Source organism: Mobula hypostoma, chromosome 11 (assembly GCF_963921235.1).
Source record: "Mobula hypostoma chromosome 11, sMobHyp1.1, whole genome shotgun sequence".
Taxonomy (NCBI): Eukaryota; Metazoa; Chordata; class Chondrichthyes; order Myliobatiformes; family Myliobatidae; genus Mobula; species Mobula hypostoma.
In genome coordinates, this window is record NC_086107.1 from 114,628,578 (window position 1) to 114,641,158 (window position 12,581).

General features: G+C 51.1%; 1 protein-coding gene across 5 annotated transcripts in view; it reads right to left on the reverse strand.

Annotated features, from left to right (window-relative positions):
- Nucleotides 1–12,409, reverse strand: part of rnf20 (ring finger protein 20, E3 ubiquitin protein ligase) — a 36,740-nt gene extending 24,331 nt beyond the window's left edge. Inside the window, exons 1-6 of one of the 5 annotated variants that reach the window (XM_063062955.1) lie at nt 12,273–12,409; nt 6,580–6,753; nt 5,106–5,273; nt 4,445–4,589; nt 3,292–3,516; nt 2,249–2,367 (exon numbers count right to left, since the gene is read on the reverse strand). In XM_063062955.1, coding sequence (XP_062919025.1) covers nt 2,249–2,367; nt 3,292–3,516; nt 4,445–4,589; nt 5,106–5,273; nt 6,580–6,711 — 789 coding nt within the window. In that variant the 5' untranslated portion in view covers nt 6,712–6,753; nt 12,273–12,409. Of the gene's footprint in view, nt 1–2,248; nt 2,368–3,291; nt 3,517–4,444; nt 4,590–5,105; nt 5,274–6,575; nt 6,754–12,272 lie in introns of those variants that run through there. The other 4 variants (XM_063062956.1, XM_063062957.1, XM_063062954.1 and 1 more) reach the window with 4 other exon arrangements.
- Between the last annotated feature and the right edge of the window lie 172 nt (nt 12,410–12,581).

The following is a 12,581-nucleotide window of genomic DNA, read 5'->3' on the forward strand; positions in this document are numbered from 1 at the left end:
AATCCATTCCTCCTAACAGCCCATAGTCCTATCTACCCTAATTCTACCGCCACCCCTGGCAGTGCATTCTACACACCCACCACTCTGTAAAAAACTTACCTATGACATCCCCTCTATGCTTTCCTCCGATCACCTTCAAATTATGCCCCTTCATATTGACAATTGCCATGCTAGGAAAAAGGTGGGACCCATTCTATTGATGCCTCTTTTCATCTTAATACCTCCATCAAGTCACCTCTCATCCTCCGTTGTTCCGAAAGGAAAAGCCCAAGCTCACTCAACCTTTCCTCATAAAACAGGTTAGACAAAGGAGAATCAGTTGATGTTGTGTACTTGGATTTTTCGGCCTTCGATGAGGTCCCACACATGAGGCTGCTTAACAAGCTACAAGCCCGTGACATTACAGGAAAGATCCTAGCATTGATAAAGCAGTGGCTGATTGGCAGGAGGCAAAAGGTGGAAATAAAGGGAGCCCTTTCTGGCTGGCTGCCGGTGGCTATTGGTGTTCCACAGGGGTCTGAGTTGGGACCGATTTGTTTTACATAATGTGTCAAAGATTTGGATAATAAAATTGATGGCTTTGTTGCAAAGTTTGCAGGTGATATGAAGATAGGTGGAGGGGCAGGTAGTTTTGAGCATGTAGAGAGGTTACAGGAGGACATAGGAGAACGGGCAAAGAAATGGCAGACGGAATATAGTGTCAAGAAGTGTATGGTCATGCACTTTGGTAGAAGAAATGAAAGGATTGACTATTTTCTAAATGGAGAGAAAATACAAAACACTGAGGCACAAAGGGACTAAGGAGTCCCTAAAGGTTGATTTGCAGTTTGAGTCCATGGTGAGGAAGGCAAATGCAATGTTAGCATTCAAGAGTACTAGATTGTAAAAGCAAGGATGTAATGCTGACTTTATAAAGCGCTGGTGAGGCCTCAGTTGGAGTATGGCGAGCAGTTCTGGGCCCCCGATCTTAGAAAGGATGTACTGATACTTGAGAGGGTTCAAAGGAGGTTCATGAAAATGATTCCAGAATTGAATAGCTTGTCATATGAAATGTGTTTGAAGGGTTTGGGCCCGTATTCACTGGAATTCAGAAGAATCAAGGGTGACCTAATTGAAAACTTTCAAATGGTGAAAGGCCTTGATAGAGTGAATATAGAGAGGATGTTTCCTATGGTGGGAAAGTCTAAATCAGAGGATCCAACATCAGAATAAAAGGGCGTTCTTTTAAAATGGAGATGAGGAGAAATTTCTTTAGCCAGAAAGTGGTGAATCTGTGGAATTCGTCGCCACAGGCAGCTGTGGAGGCCATTTTTATGGATACTTAAGGCAGAGGTCGCTAGATTCTTGAGTGGTCAGGGCAGAAGAGATATGGGAGAAGACAGGAGATTGAGGCTGAGAGGAAAATTGGGTCATAATTCTGCTCCTGTATCTTATGGTCTTATAAAACAGGCTTACTAATCTAGGCGGCCTCTTGGTAGATCTCCTCTGTACTCTCTCTAAAGCTTCCACATCCTTCTTATAATGAGGTGACCAAAACTGAACGCAATATCCCAGGTGTGTTCTAACTGGAGTTTTATAGAGCTGCAACATTACCTTGCACCTCTTGAACTCAGTCCCTCAACAAACAAAGGCCAACCCACCATGTAACATCTTAACCAACCTATCAACTTGCATGGTAACTCTGTGGGATCTATTTTCAATTGTGAGGGGGCTACCACCTCGCACAATACTTGTATATGTGATGCACAGTATCTACTAGACTGTGGAAGCGACAGGCAGCTGGGAGATCTGACCTTATTACAAGACACCACTCTACCAGTTAGGTTGAGGCTGAAGGGATAGGCTGGAAGGGGTGGGGGGAGTCAGTGGTAGGTGAGGATGTGGAGGTGTGACAAAGGGAGGGAAGGTACGTCTGTGGGGGGGGGGAAGTCAGAGTAAGTGGAGGGACTGAAGTCGTTGGTAAAGAATGGAGGGTGAGTCGGTGGTGTGGATGTGAGGTTGGGGACAGATAGACAGATGTATGGGAGGTGTAAGGGTAGTTAGTGGTGGGAGGTGGAGCGAGGTGGGTTTGTAAAGGAGCTGGTTGGGGGAGTTGATGAGTGGCTGGAAGGGCATGCAGGGCAGGGGTAGGGGAGGAGAGATAGCAGTGGATGGGGATGTGGACAGTGTGTTCGTGGGGGAGGGGAGAGAGGGTGTGAGGGTATGAATGGGAAGTGTGCAGGGAAACTTGCCCTGCCTGGTCCATTACCTCCATGGACATCTTGTGGTGCTTGCCCTGCAGCTGGGTTGCCAGGTCGTGTAGGCGCCGGTTCTCCCCCATCACCTCCTGGTTCAGGCATCGGGCACTGTCCTCCAGTTCTGCTGCTCCTACGGGGGGTCAGCAAGAAAGATGGTGGGTTGGGGAAGAGGAAAGGGTAGAAGGGAGGGAAAAGGTAGGAGGGGAGGGTTTAGACAAGTGGGGTGGATGGGGGTGGGAGAATGGGGACAGGGGGGTTGACAGAGAGTTGGAATGGGTGAGGGGTTGAGGGGAAGGTATTGGTGGAGGGGGAGGTAGAGGTAAGAGAGGGGTGGAGGGAGAAGGATGGAGCAGGAGGCAGAGAAGGAGAGGGGATGATAGAGGTGGCAGGAGGAGGTAGGAGAGGGGAGGGCAGGGCAGATGAGGAGTGGGTGACAGAGAGGCGGATGAGAGAGGACGAAGCAGGGAGAGAAAGGAGACCCATTGTTACTCTGGTGACCACAATAAGAGCAAAGGCTGGGAGTGACTTTGGGGTGAGGGGTGGGAAGTGGGTCAGGTTCTGCAGACACACAGGGACAGCTAGGCCCTGACTTGACAACCCCAGCTTGGCAGAACCAGGATATGGGGGTGGGAGGGTCACTTCTCTCCAGTGTGGATCAGCAGAAGGTCTGTCAGTCAGAAGTGGGAAGGGAGTTCCAGAGGGGAGAGTGAATGGGCCAGGTGGGACAGGGGTAATCAGGAGGGGAGAACGAGCAATGGGATGAGCCGGTGAGGGCTTTCAGAATGGAGGATGGGGGACGGGCACATGAGGGGTATAGCAGGGAACAGGGGTATGTGGGAGCAGGGTTCTAGAGAGGTGGGGGGCAATAAGGGGAACATCTCAGTGGAAGGGGAATGAGGAAGAAGGATCCTTGAGGGGCAATGGAGGGGTGTGAGGACTGGATGTTCGTGGGAAAGGGAAGAGGTGGGAGGGGCACATAAACTGCGGTTTTCTTGGTGACGGGGCAGTGATCTATCTTTTGCATGGGTGAACACAGCTGGAGGCAAGGACTCACCTTGGCTGCTGAGCCTCTGACACAGCCCCTCAACGCGGCGGTGCAGCCGGTCGAAGACCTCCACGATGCGTGACACGGCCTTCTTGGAGAAGTCCATGCGTTCCTGGAGCTGCAGTTCGATCTCCTCGCTACTGCTGCTCGCAAGGGTGGCCAGGAACGAGAGTGCCGGCTCTTCCAGTGGCTCCTTCACTGTGGCAGGAGGGGGGCTTGGGTCTGGCAGAGTGACTGGGTGGTGGGGGGACAGAGGGAAATGCCAGATGGGACGAGGTGAGGGTGGTGGAGCGGAGAAGAGGGAGGGGGATAGAGGGGGATGGAGGAGGAGGCGGCAGGGGAGGGGAAGTGGGGGAGAGGGGTAAGTGAGGGGTAGGGGAGTGGGGTAAGTGAGGGGTAGGGGAGAGGGGCAGTGAGGGGTAGGGGAGAGGGGAAGTGAGGGGTAGGGGAGGGCAAGGGGGGAAGTGAGGGGTGGGGAAGATGGGGAGGGGTGGGGAAGGGGAGTGTGGGGGGCAGAGGGGTGAGGAGCAGGAGGGTGAAGTGAGGGGAGGGGAGGGGAGGGGGGAAGTTAGGGGTAGGGGAGAGGGGGAAGTGAGGGGGAGGGGAGAGGGGAAGTGAGGGGGAGGGGAGAGGGGGAAGTGAGGGGTAGGGGGAGAGGGGGAAGTGAGGGGTAGGGGAGGGGGGAAGTGAGGGGGAGGGGAGAAGTGAGGGGTGGGGAGAGGGGGAAGTGAGGGGTGGGGGAGACAGGGAGAGGTAGGGGAAAGGGAGTGTGGGGGGACAGAGGGGTGAGGATGGAGGTAGATAGAGTGAGGGTGCAGAGTGGGGTGGAAGGGGGAGAAAGATACAGAGCGAGAAAACATAAAATGTTGTCCATCCTATCCCATTCTTTCACTCCACTCCCTTCTGCTCCCATCCCTCACACCCTCCTTGCTGGCCCCTCTCCCTCTTCCCCTGCCACCCCTCCCTCTCCTTTCCCCTTCAATCTCTCACCCCTTACGGCCCAATCTCTGCAGTCCATCACTCTTACTCCCTCCCTGTTACATACATTCCCCTATCACCATCTTCCCTCTCCCTCCTTATTGCTGCCCCCATCCCCTTCACTACCATTTCCCCCTCCTCATTGCCCCCCACTGTTCCCCCCAATTGTCCCAAGGTGGCCCACCTGTCTCCTGCTCTGTGCTCTCTTGTCCCTCGGTGCTGTGGGTGGGCTCGGTGGTGTCTGTGGACTCTGTGTCTTCTCTGGGCGCTGGCACCTCGTCCGGCTCCGGGTCGTATCTGTGCAGCAGCACCTGCACGTTCTCATCCAGCTGGGCGTGGGGAACGGAGTAAAGTGGGGGGAGGGGGGGAGTAGAGTGGAAAGTGAGGGGGGGGAGAGGGGAGGGGGAGAGGGAGAGGGGGTGAGGGAGAGGGAGGGGAGGGAGAGAGGGGGAGGGGAGGGAGAGGGGGTGAGGGAGAGGGAGGGGAGGGAGAGAGGGGGAGGGGAGGGAGAGGGGGTGAGGGAGGGGGAGGGGGTGAGGGAGGGGGAGGGGAGGGAGAGGGGGAGAGGGAGAGGGGGAGAGGGAGAGGGGGGAGAGGGAGAGGGGGGAGAGGGAGAGGGGGGAGAGGGAGGAGAGGGAGAGGGAGGGGAAGGGGGGGAGGGGGAACATGAGAGGGATAGAGAGAGCAGGTCAACCATAAGGACCAAGGCTTCCCTCCTGACCCTCTCACTTCTCTGACTCTCCCCCTCACCCTTCTCCCCTCAGTTCTCCCCCCTCCACCTTCCCACGTGTCCCTCCCCTCCTCCTGTACACTCAATCCTCTTTGTACCTCTCTCCCCCACCCACCTGGCTCCAGTATCGGTTGACGATGAGCAGCGTGGCATCGTCAGTGGCCTGTCGTTTCTCCAGCTTCTCGATCCGTTCCCTCAGTTCGTCCTCAATCGCCTGCCGCTGCTCCAGGCGCTCCGCCAACTTCTTATTCTTGAACTGGAGGACCTTAAGGTCCATCTCCTCCTGCAGTAGGGCAGCCAAAAGTCAGATACCTCCTCACAGACAGCAGACACTCTCCTGCTGCCCCCACCCACCTAGGCATGTACCCTCGTGTCTGGACTAGCGCCAGCACGGTGCAAGCAGAGTATAAGGTCCAGAAGGCGGCACAGGATATAGTGAACCTGGAGAGGCTTCAGCCAGTGAATGTGGAGTGTGTGGTCCAGTGGAAGGCACTGCCTAATATATCCTACAGGAGACTTACTGGAAACGGATGGGAGTTACATGGCCAGCAGAATGCAAGGGACAAGGTGATCCATGAAAGAATTACAGATTCAATATGAGAAAAATTAAAGTTTTAACGTTAGTTTCAGTATAACTGGAACATAAAAGTAAAGACTGACAAGTAAAAACTTTATACAGTGCTGGACAGACCACATTTGGAATATTGTGCACAATCCAAAGAAGGATGTGCTGACTCAGAGACTGTCACTAATTATATCCCCAATACCCCTAACACTGTCACTGACTGTATCCCCACTGACGTTAATCCAGCTCTCACACACTATTCCTCAGTGTCTCCTCACCCCCAGCACCGTGTCACTGACTGTATCCCCAACACCCCTAACACTGTCACTGACTGTATCCCCACTGATGTTAATCCAGCTCTCACACACTATTCCTCAGTGTCTCCTCACCCCCAGCACCGTGTCACTGACTGTATCCCCAACACCCCTAACACTGTCACTGACTGTATCCCCACTGATGTTAATCCAGCTCCCTCTCACCGTCCCTCAGTGACCCCCTCACCCCCATAGCCCTGTCACTGACTGTATCCCTACTGACATTAATCCAGTTCCTTTACATCACCCCTAGGTGACCCCTCTCCCCCAGCACCCTGTCACTGCTGTATCGCCACTGACGTTAATCCAGCTCCCTCACACCGTCCCTCAGTGACCCCTCTCCCCCTTCACTATCACTGACTGTATCCCCAATGATGTTAATCCAGTTCCTTTACATCACCCCTAGGTGACCCCTCACCCCCAGTGTCCCGTCACTGACTGTATCCCCACTGACATTAATCCAGCTCCCTCACACCGTCCCTCAGTGACCCCTCTCCCCCTTCACTGTCACTGACTGTATCCCCACTGACATTAATCCAGCTCCCTCTCACTATCCGTCAGTGACCCCTCTCCCCAAACGCCCCACGTCACCATCTGTATCTCCACTGACAATAATGCCCCTCCCTCACACCATCTGTCTGTAACTCTTCGCCCTCCCCCCCCCCGTGTTACTGAACAGCTAGCAGAGTCCCACACGCTCACTCACGTACAGTGGAGGAGATCCCTCCCAGGCGAATGGGCTCGATCAGGGTGGTGGTGGGTTTCTCCTCCGTGTTTGTCTTCTTCTCTGGGGGTCCAGAACCCGCATCGGACGCAGCTCGTTTACTCCCTGCGGCGGACATCACTCTGGGTGGGTGGGGGGAGAACAGCAGCTCAGTCTAACCCTGTGTCAGAAAATGGAGTGAGGGAGAAGGTGGAGGCAAAGGAGGGATGTATAGGGGGAGAAACAGTAGAAAAGGGGACAGACAGGGAGGAGAGGGAGATGTGGGGGTAAAGTGATGTGAGGATGGTGGGAGGGGAGGAAGGAGTATGCGCGAATGGGATAGGGTGAGAAAGGGGACGAGGGAATGTGGGAGAAAAGGGGTTTGAGGAGGGGTGTAGGAGGAGGGAGTTATAGGGAGGGGGAAGTGGAGTGGGTTAGAGGGGAAGGGGATGGTTGGTGAAAGGGGGAGAAGAGGTGGGAAAGAATATATCAATAGTGTTGACACATTTTCTACTCCAGTCCCCTCCTTTCCCCATCCACCCCCTCCAAATGTACTCAGCAAACCCTGTATCTGCCTCCATCCCAACTGCCATCCCTTCATTCCCCTTCATCCATTGTCTTTCTTCTCATTTCCCCCCCAATCCTCAACTACATCCAGCATCCCTCAAACCTTGCCTCTCACCCTCCTTCTTTTGTCATTTTCTCCCTCTCTTTCACTAATCCCGCCCTCATTCTGTCCCCCTCCATCGCTCACCATTCAGTTCTCGCTTGCCATTCCCTCACCCCTCATTCTCTCACCCTTGTTCCTTACCCCCATTGCTCACCACTCATTTCCTCCCTGTCCCCTCGCTCCCCCTTCTCCATTCCCTCCTGGTCTCCTCTCTTCCTCAATCCCTCCAGCAAATTTTGAATGACATCAAGATTGGGGGCACAGCGGAGAGTGAAGACGACCATCAAAGCAGGATGTGAAGCAGCTGGAAATTAAAGGAGATAAGTGTGAGGTGCTTCACTTTGGGAGGACAAACCAGCGTAGGACTTACAAAGGGTTTAAATAAGAGCAGGAGTGAATGACTATACGGACAGCGGTTGACTGAGGGGGCAAGGGGAATAGGGAATGAGGGGCACTGAGAAAGGGACCCGGGAAAACAGATCCATAAACTCGAGTTGCAGGGAGGTGGGAACCAGAGTGGAGTTGTTGTGGAGAAAGATGTTAAGCCTACATACAAAGTCAGGAATTGAAAGGTTGAGCGTGGTGGGACTAATGTTCAGAGCTGTGTATATTTCAATGCAGAGCATTGTAGGAAAGGCAAATGAGCTTTAGGCATGGATCAGCATGTGAAATTATGGCATTGTCGCCTTAGTTACAGGAGGGGCAGGACAGGCAGCTCATTGTTCCAGGGTTCTGTTGCTTTAGCCGCGAGAAAGCAGGAGGGGTGGCGTTACTAGTCAGGGGAACTGTTGCTGCAGTACTCAGACAGGACAGGATGGAGAACACGTCCAGTGAGAAATGAGGAATAAGAAATGTACGACCATGTTATTGGGTTTATATCGGAGACCACCCCACAGTCAGCGGGGTTTAGTGGAGCAAATTTGTCAGGATATTGCACACTGTTGTAAGAAACATAGGGCTGTGATAGTACATGGTTTTAAATGTGTTCAGGAAAATTTCTTAATCAGTACCTAGAAATCGCAACCAGTGAGAGTGCCATACTCAATCTATTAGGGAATGAGACGGCAGGTGATAAAATTTGTGTAGGGGAACACTTTGCATCTAGTGATCATAATGCCATTAGATCAAGGTAGATATGGAAAAGGATAGGCCTGGTCCTTGGGTTAAGATTATAAATTGGAGAAAGGATAATTTTGATGTTATCAGAAAGGATCTGGCAAGTGTGAATTGGGGCAGGTTGTTTTCTGGCAAAGGTGTACTTGGTAAGTGGGAGACCTTCAAAAGTGAAATTTTGAGAGAACAGAGTTTGTACATTCCTGTCAGAAAAAAAGGCAAGAATAACAGGTTGAGAGAACCTTGATTTTTGACAGATACTGAGCCCCTAGTTAAGAAAGAGAAGGAAGTACATAGCAGGTATAAGCATGTTGGAATAAATGAGGTACTTGAGGAGTGTGAGAAATGCAAGAGAACACTTAAGGAAATCAGGAGGACCAAGACAACTTGCTAGAGGTTGCTCTAGCAAACTATGTAAAGGAGAATCCGAAGGGCTTCCACAGAAATATTAAGAGCAAGAGGACAAAATTGGTCCTCTGGAAGATCAGAGTGGTAACCTGTGCATGGACCCAAAAGAGATGGGGAGATCACAAAAGAATTTTTTCTGCATCTGTGTTTACTTGGGAGATATGAGGCAATGCAGCAGCGAGAACATGGATCCCATAGTTTACAGAGGTGATGTTTATTGTCTTGAGGTAAACCAGGGTGGATAAATCCCCAGAGCACGACAACGGGTTCCCTTGGACCCTGGGGAAGGCTAGTGCAGAAATTACAGGGGCCTTAGTAGTGATATTTAAAACATTTTTAGCTGCTGGTGGGATGCCGATGAATTATAGGATAGCTGATATGGTTCCATTATTTAAGAAAGGCTCTGAAAATGAGCCCGACATCAGTAGTAAGAAAGTTATTGTAAAGTATTCTAAGGAACTGGATTTATAAGTACTTGGATAGACATGGACTGATTAGGGATCGTCAACCTGACTTGGTGCGTAGTAAGTCGTGTCTAACAAATCTTGTGGGGTTTTTCAAGAAAGTTACTAGGAAAATTGATGAAGGGAAGGCAGCTGACTACATAGACAGTAGCAATGCCTTTGTCATGGGAGGTTGGTCAGAAAGGCAATCACTTGGCATTCAAGATGAGATAGTAAAATGAGTTAAAGATTGGCTTCGCGGAAGAAGTCAGAGGGTGGTCGTAGATGGTTGCCTCTCCAACTGGATGCCTGTGATTAGTAGAGTGCTGCAGGGATCAGTGCTGGGTCCATCATTGTTTGTCATGAGGAAGACTATCAAAGCTTGCAGTGGGATCTGGACCAGCTGGTGAAACAGGCTGAAAAATGGAAGATGGAATCTAATGCAGGCAAGTGTGAGGTGTTGCACTTTGGGAGGACCAGCCAGGGTCGGTGAGCAGTACAGCACTGAGAAGTGTGGTAGAACAAAGGGATCTCAGAATATGGATTGATAATTCCTTGAAAGTGGAGCACAGGTAGAAGAGTTCATAAAGCAAGCTTTTGGCACACTGGCCTTCTAAATCAAAGCACTGAGTACAGGAGATGGCATCTAATGTTGAACTTGTATAAGATATTGGTGAAGCCTAACTTGAAGTCTGCAGTTCTGGTCACCTACCTACAGGAAAGACATCAATAAGATTGAAAGAGTGAGAAAATTTACAACTATAGGGTAAATGAAAGCAGATTTGTTCCACCGATGTTGGATGAAGCAAGGTGCCACACAAGGCTGCAGAAAAGATACTAGCATTGATAGAGCATTGGCTGATTGGCAGGAGGAAAACAGTGGCAATAAAGGGAGACTTTTCTGATTGGCTGCCTGTAACAAGTGTTGTTCTGTAGGGGTCGGTGTTGGGACAGCTTTTTTTTACATTGTCATGTCAATAATTTGGATGATGGAATTGATGGCTTTCTACTAAAGTTTGCGGATGATATGAAGATAGGTGAAGGAGCAGGTAGTTTTGAGGAAGCAGGGAGGCTGCAGGGCTTAGACAGATTAGGAGAATAAGCAAAGAAGTGGCAGATGGAATACAGTGTCAGGAATTGTACCGTCGTGTACTTTGGTAGAAGAAATAAAACTTAAAACTGTTTTCTAAAGAGGGAAGAAAATTCAACAATCTTTGGTGCAAAGGGACATGGAAGTCCTCGTACAGGATTCCCTAAAGCATAATTTGCAGGTTGAGTCACTGGTGAGAAAGGCAATGCAATTTTAGCATTCATTTCAAGAGGACTAGAATATAAAAGCAAGAATGTAATGCTGAGGCTTTATAAGACCTCACATGGGAATACTGTGAGCAATTTTAGCCCCCTCATTTAAGAAGGGATGTACTAACATTGTACCCCCATCCCTCCCGACCGATCTCCCTCCTGGCACTTATCCTTGTAAGCGAAACAAGTGCTACACATGCCCTTACACTTCCTCCCTTACCACCATTCAGGGCCCCAGACAGTCCTCCAGGTGAGGCGACACTTCACCTGTGAGTCGGCTGGGGTGATATACTGCATCCGGTGCTCCCGATGTGGCCTTCTATATATTGGCGAGACCCGACGCAGACTGGGAGATTGTTTTGCTGAACACCTACACTCTGTCCACCAGAGAAAGCAGGATCTCCCAGTGGCCACACATTTTAATTCCACGTCCCATTCCCATTCTGATATGTCTATCCACGGCCTCCTCTACTGTAAAGATGAAGCCACACTCAGGTTGGAGGAACAACACTTTATATTCTGTCTGGGTAGCCTCCAACCTGATGGCATGAACATTGACTTCTCAAATTTCCGCTAATGCCCCACCTCCCCCTTGTACCCCATCCGTTATTTATTTTTATATACACTTTCTTTCTTTCTCTCTCTCTCTCTCCTTTTTCTCCCTCTGTCCCTCTGACTATACCCTTTGCCCATCCTCTGGGTTTCCCCCCCTCCCCCTTTTCCTTCTCCCCAGGCCTCCTGTCCCATGATCCTCTCGTATCCCCTTTTGCCTATCACCTGTCCAGCTCTTGGCTCCATCCCTCCCCCTCCTGTCTTCTCCTATCATTTTGGATCTCCCCCTCCCCCTCTCAAATCTCTTACTAGCTCTTCCTTCAGTTAGTCCTGACGAAGGGTCTCGGCCTGAAACGTCGACTGTACCTCTTCCTAGAGATGCTGCCTGGTCTGCTGCATTCACCAGCAACTTTTATGTGTGTTGCTTGAATTTCTAGCATCTGCAGATTTCCTTGTGTTTGCGTTATAGGAAAGTTGAGAAGGTTAGAACTTCAGTCCCTGGAGCGAGGGAAAATGAGGGGAGATTTGATGGAGGTACACAAAATTATTACTGTTATAGATAGGGTAAATGCAAGAAGGCTTTTTCCATTTGAGCAGGACCAAAACTACAGGTTCTGGTAAGAGTGAAAGGTGAAATAGTTAATGGGAACCTGAGGGGAACTTTTTCACTCAGGTGGCGACATGTACTATTGCAACGTTTAAGAGAGGAGTACAGAGGTTTATGGTCCAGGTGCGGGTCGATGGGACAAGGCAGACTAACAGATTGGCGTGGCAGCCTCTGTTTCTATGCTGGAGTGTTCTACCACTCACTAATTCTCGACCCCTCCCTCATTCAAAGGCCCCATCCCAAGGCCTCTCTCCCCTTACCCTCATTTAACGTCCCCATTCCATACCCTCCCTTCCTCCCTCAATACCCTCTCCCAGTCCACTCATTCAATATCATGGCTTCACCAGAATTTCCCCCTACCTCATTCCTCCGATATCTCATCCTCTTCCACATTAAATGTCCCAAGACCATCTTCCCTCCCTCATTCCCCCACCCTCCCTGTCCCCTCATTCAATGTTCCCATCCCATGTACTCCTCCCTCATTTCCTCCACCCTCCCTGTCCCCTCATTTCCCCTACCCTTACTGTCCCCTCATTCCCTCCCCCTCTCATTCATCTCCCTGTTCCCTCCCGGCCTTATTTAAAACCGCTCCCTCCCTCACTCACCTCTCTGCCCACTCACCGCTCCCTCAGTGCCAACTGCGCTCCCTCCGCCGCTCCCTCCTCCTCCTCCCGCCCGCCGCCATGTCGCGAGCAGCAGCGGGCGGACAAGCGGCGACAGGCACCCGGATGCTGAACCCTGACCCCCACCGCACACGGCAACTGCCCGGTATCCCTGGTAACCGCCTTCTCCCTACGCCCCCCCAACAAACTACAGCACACGCTTTCCCGTCCTCCGTTTGTTCGCATTATTTCTGACTTTAATTGCGAAGTAAAATAATTTTGTTAGCATCAATTCTGAAGCAGGAGAGTACG